The sequence below is a fragment of the Dromiciops gliroides genome, chromosome X (genome assembly GCF_019393635.1).
Source record: "Dromiciops gliroides isolate mDroGli1 chromosome X, mDroGli1.pri, whole genome shotgun sequence".
Taxonomy (NCBI): domain Eukaryota; kingdom Metazoa; phylum Chordata; class Mammalia; order Microbiotheria; family Microbiotheriidae; genus Dromiciops; species Dromiciops gliroides.
The window spans coordinates 70,170,115-70,174,697 of NC_057867.1; the positions used below are offsets into that span (position 1 = coordinate 70,170,115).

The 4,583-nt window shown below is 52.5% G+C and overlaps 1 protein-coding gene across 1 annotated transcript; it reads left to right on the forward strand.

The window, feature by feature from the left end:
* The first annotated feature begins 1,378 nt into the window (after positions 1-1,378).
* POU3F4 (POU class 3 homeobox 4) lies at positions 1,379-2,543 on the forward strand. Its single transcript, XM_043974684.1, has one exon. It carries the CDS (start codon positions 1,386-1,388, stop codon positions 2,541-2,543), a length of 1,158 nt encoding a protein of 385 aa, XP_043830619.1. The 5' UTR covers positions 1,379-1,385.
* The last annotated feature ends 2,040 nt before the right edge of the window (positions 2,544-4,583 follow it).

Genomic DNA, 4,583 nt, shown 5'->3' on the forward strand with positions numbered 1-4,583 from the left:
TGGGAGGGGAACGGGAGATGCAAAAACACCATAGCTTTCCTATGCCAGCATTTTAAGGGCAAATGAAAGCATTTCCTTTCCTTACAAGTCCCTTAGAAATCTCTTTCTGCTTTTCCCAGGAGTCAATGCCACGGAGGTGAGGTGGCAGCCACCCTTCTCCCAAAAGTCCTGGTAGCTGGCCTGCCTGTCGGTGGGCCCTCCATAAAGGCTTTGTGTGCTTGGAAGGCTTGCTCAGGCACTGAACCTCCTTGCTGGTGAGGGGCTTCTACTGGGATGGGATGGAACGGATGGGGTGACAAGCTTCAGAAAAGCCGAAGGTGCCCGCGTCAGGACACGTTCCACCGAACTTTCCTAGAATACTTTAAAGTTCATCTTCAACTCTCCCAAATTTTCTTTAGGGTCATTGATCCTGGCGTTGCAAGGGAGATCAAGATAACTTTTAGTCCAACCCGCTCAGTTGACAGTAGAGTGGTTCCTGAGGCCCAGCGATGGCAAAGGACTTGCCCAAGGTCACAGGTAGTAGATTTGAACTCAAGTCCTCCCAATCTAATGCTTATCACTCCCCTCCTCCTCCCCCCTGCCTCACCCAGTGCTTTTAGTTACACCTTATGGAACTTAACTATGCAAAGAAAAAATAAGGGGTACCTCAGATTTGTTTCACTTGATGGCAAAAGGTTACCCGTCCTTTAGTGTCATCCTCCTTAAGAAAAATAAATAAATAAAATCTCTACCAGTAACTTTAGATTTGCTGATCTATATATAATTTTTTCCTAGATGTCTTTGTTGTTACAACTTTGTAACATGTATTATTTTGTAATTAGCTCCATGCCTGATTCATACTGCTGAGGAGAGCAGAAAAAAAAATCTTTAGTAAACGGGCTGAGGATGCAAAATCGATCTTAGAAAACAGAATTTCATATATTTTAATTTTTTTACCCTATTTAGAATTAATCGTTGTGAGAAATACGGTACTGCCATTCTCTACCCCCCCCCTTCCCTTCCCCCTCCGCCACCCCCCCCCCATCACGCCCAGGATCCCTTTAAAAAAACAAATGTTTAGCATCGTCCAGAGAAGAAAGAGTTAAATAAATGATCCGTGGATAGTCAGCTAGAGGCAACCAATGGAGCCTAAAGATTGATTCACTTCCTGCTTCACTCCTCACTTTAACTCCTGGGTTTCACAAACCTAATTTGGAAAGCGCGACCTGCCTCCTTGCCCATCATTGGTGCCAGCAAAAGCTTCCCCGCACAAGCGTGGCTGCCATTGGCCAGGACGACTGCCAATAACTAAGTGGTTGCTGATTTGGCTCCCTTGCTTCGTAGATGTCAAAGGCTGAAGCTGCTCCCTTTGCCACATTATAACTAGTAGGGGATCTACACCAACCATGGCCACAGCCGCCTCTAATCCCTACAGCATTCTCAGTTCCAGCTCCTTGGTCCATGCAGACTCTGCAGGCATGCAGCAAGGGAGCCCTTTCCGAAATCCTCAAAAACTTCTCCAAAGTGATTACTTGCAGGGAGTTCCCAGCAATGGGCATCCCCTCGGACACCACTGGGTGACCAGCCTCAGTGACGGGAGTCCCTGGTCCTCCACCCTAGCGAGCAGCCCTCTAGACCAGCAGGACGTGAAGCCAGGGCGAGAAGATCTTCAACTTGGCGCCATCATCCATCACAGGTCGCCTCACGTTCCCCACCACTCACCTCATACAAACCACCCTAATGCCTGGGGAGCCAGCCCGGCTCATAACTCATCGCTAACGTCCAGTGGGCAGCCCATGAATGTCTACTCCCAGCCTGGCTTCACGGTCAGTGGCATGCTGGAGCACGGGGGGCTCACCCCGCCTCCCACCTCGGGCCCGACCCAGGGGCTGCACCCTGTGCTGAGGGACACAGCGGAGCACGGAGACCTCGGGGCCCATCACTGCCAGGACCACTCGGATGAAGAGACCCCGACGTCGGACGAGTTGGAGCAGTTCGCCAAGCAGTTCAAACAAAGGCGCATCAAGTTGGGCTTCACGCAGGCGGACGTGGGCTTAGCGCTGGGCACCCTCTACGGCAACGTCTTCTCGCAGACCACCATCTGCAGGTTCGAGGCGCTGCAGCTGAGCTTCAAGAACATGTGCAAGCTGAAGCCCCTGCTGAACAAGTGGCTGGAGGAGGCTGACTCGTCCACCGGCAGCCCCACAAGCATTGACAAGATAGCTGCACAGGGCCGGAAGAGGAAGAAGAGAACTTCCATAGAGGTGAGTGTCAAGGGGGTCCTGGAGACGCACTTTCTTAAGTGCCCCAAGCCTGCTGCCCAAGAGATCTCCTCCCTGGCAGACAGCCTGCAGTTAGAGAAGGAAGTGGTGCGGGTCTGGTTCTGTAACCGAAGGCAGAAAGAGAAGAGGATGACCCCGCCCGGGGAGCAGCCCCCGGGGCCGCCGCCGCCGCCACCGCCGCCGCCCGGGCCCCCGGGGCCGCCGCCGCCGCCGCCGCCCGGGCCGCCGCACGAGGTCTACGGCCACGCGGTGAAGACGGACGCGTCGTGCCATGATCTGTGACTGTCGGGGCTCGGGGCTGCGCTGGGAGCAGCGCGCCTGGCTCCCGAGGGGCTTTTCGCTTAGACGTTCAAAGAGGCAACAAACACACACGTACATGCACAGTTCGTCCCGCTGAGAAGGCGTGGGCCCCGGAGCCCAGGCGCTCTCTCTGCGCGCTATAGTCCTCGCAATCTTCTTTTTGTTGTGCTTGTTGTTGGTTTTTCCCTTCTTTCCGCTGATCAATACTTAGTGTTTACTCTCCAGCAAGGTTTTTGTCGGTCTCCGCTAGGAAGAGAGGAAAAGGGGGGGGGGGGGAGAGAAGAAAAGACAGATGTGTGCCTATGAATAACCTTTCAGCGCCTTGGTTATAGCAGCTGTACTTCAGGTGGAATCTGTTTTACAATAGACTAGTTTCGCATTTTTTTTTTAACTTCTCTAGCGTTTTCTCAGTGTCCGAGGTGTTTTGCTACAAGCTGTACACAATATTTGTGAAATACTTTGTATCTCAGCGACCACGATCTTCCAACTAGAGAGAGAGCATCATCATCGGGCTCCTTCCTGCCTTCTTCCTCCGCGGAGCTGATGGTTTGAACCTGCCTGGAAAGCACCGGGCAGTTGGCTGGGATACCCCCTCCCCTAATCCGAATGGAGACCAAATACAAAGCGAATACTGGGGAGCCCGGGGGTGGGCCGGTGGAGAGGAGGGAGGAGAAGGCAGGTCGGGAGCTCCAAAGACCTAGCTCTAGAAGAGAAGCGAACGAGGAAGAGAACGGGGAGGTTGAGGTGCACGGTGCTTCCGTACTTCTCCTCTCCGAGATCTGTGATCCTCCCTCTCCCCCTCATGCTGTTCCACACCCGCCTTGTGCCCCCAGATGCTTGCGCCTCAGAGCTGTTCGCCCTTAGCAAACACAAGTTAAAACCCCAGGAGAGGGACACAAGATTCTCCCCCAGAGGAGCACCCAGGCAGTCAGAGCTGACCGATCCCAGATCCCAACTGCCTCTTTTTTTCCTCCCCCCGCCTTTTCTTTCTTTTCTTTTCTTTTTTTCTTTTTCTTTTTTTAAGCAAAGGCCGATGAGTAGCGCCAGCCAAGAAAGCCTAGGGTGGAGAAACTCCTTTGCTGGCTCTCCTCTGCTGTGCCTTGGGAGACTCCTTTCGGGGTTCCCTGGTTTTTACCCTTCCAAAGGCTCCGGAGGTGTTGGGGGAGGACTAGCCCAGCATGTCCCCTCCCCCTCGGTTCACCCGGGGCTCCTTCTCCTCTAAGCTGGAACCCCGAGAACGCTTAAAAACTCTTGGGGGAAAAAAGAAAAAACAATGAATGAATGAATGAATTGGAATCATTTGAAAGGTCCCAGTTCTCCAGCTAGAGAAATGCGCTCCACCCCCTCACATGGACAGAGTACAGTGTATATATATATCAGTATATGTGTGTAGGGGCTTGTGTGATGGCTGATGCCCACATATGCAAACGTGTCTACTTTGTAAGCTCTCCGTGCACACCTCTGTGTGGCTGTAGGTATAGCTGTGTATCTCTTTCTATATGTACCATCTCGATATACTGTATACAGAGCCCCCAATATGCGGTGTTATTGTTGCTTCGTTGCTCTCTATAAAATATATACACGCATTCTCTCAAGGCACATCACTTCATAACGCACGCACACACATGTATACACGCACCACAGCACCTACCATATCTATCTGTCTACAGCCTCCTCCAGATAGCCAACTCACCTTTCGGGGGGGGGGGTGGGGGGGGTTATCTTGGTAGACAAAGCTAGACTACCTAAGGACCAGGAAGCCTCCTTCGTGCCCCTTGTTTAGAATACGCTGGGAGGGAGAAAATGGACTGGTACCTGGGAACCAAGGTCCCCGAAACCTCTGGGGAGCCCTCCAGCTGTGGATCCCATTCCAGGTTTCAACCTGAGATGCCAGTCCCTCTCCCCTGACCCAGCCCCGCAATTTCCCTACAATATTTACTATCTATCATTTGCTCCCCCAGCATTTCCCCAGGAAGTGCTAGGGTGAAACCCTGAGTTAATCGAAACATCCCTGCCGACTTT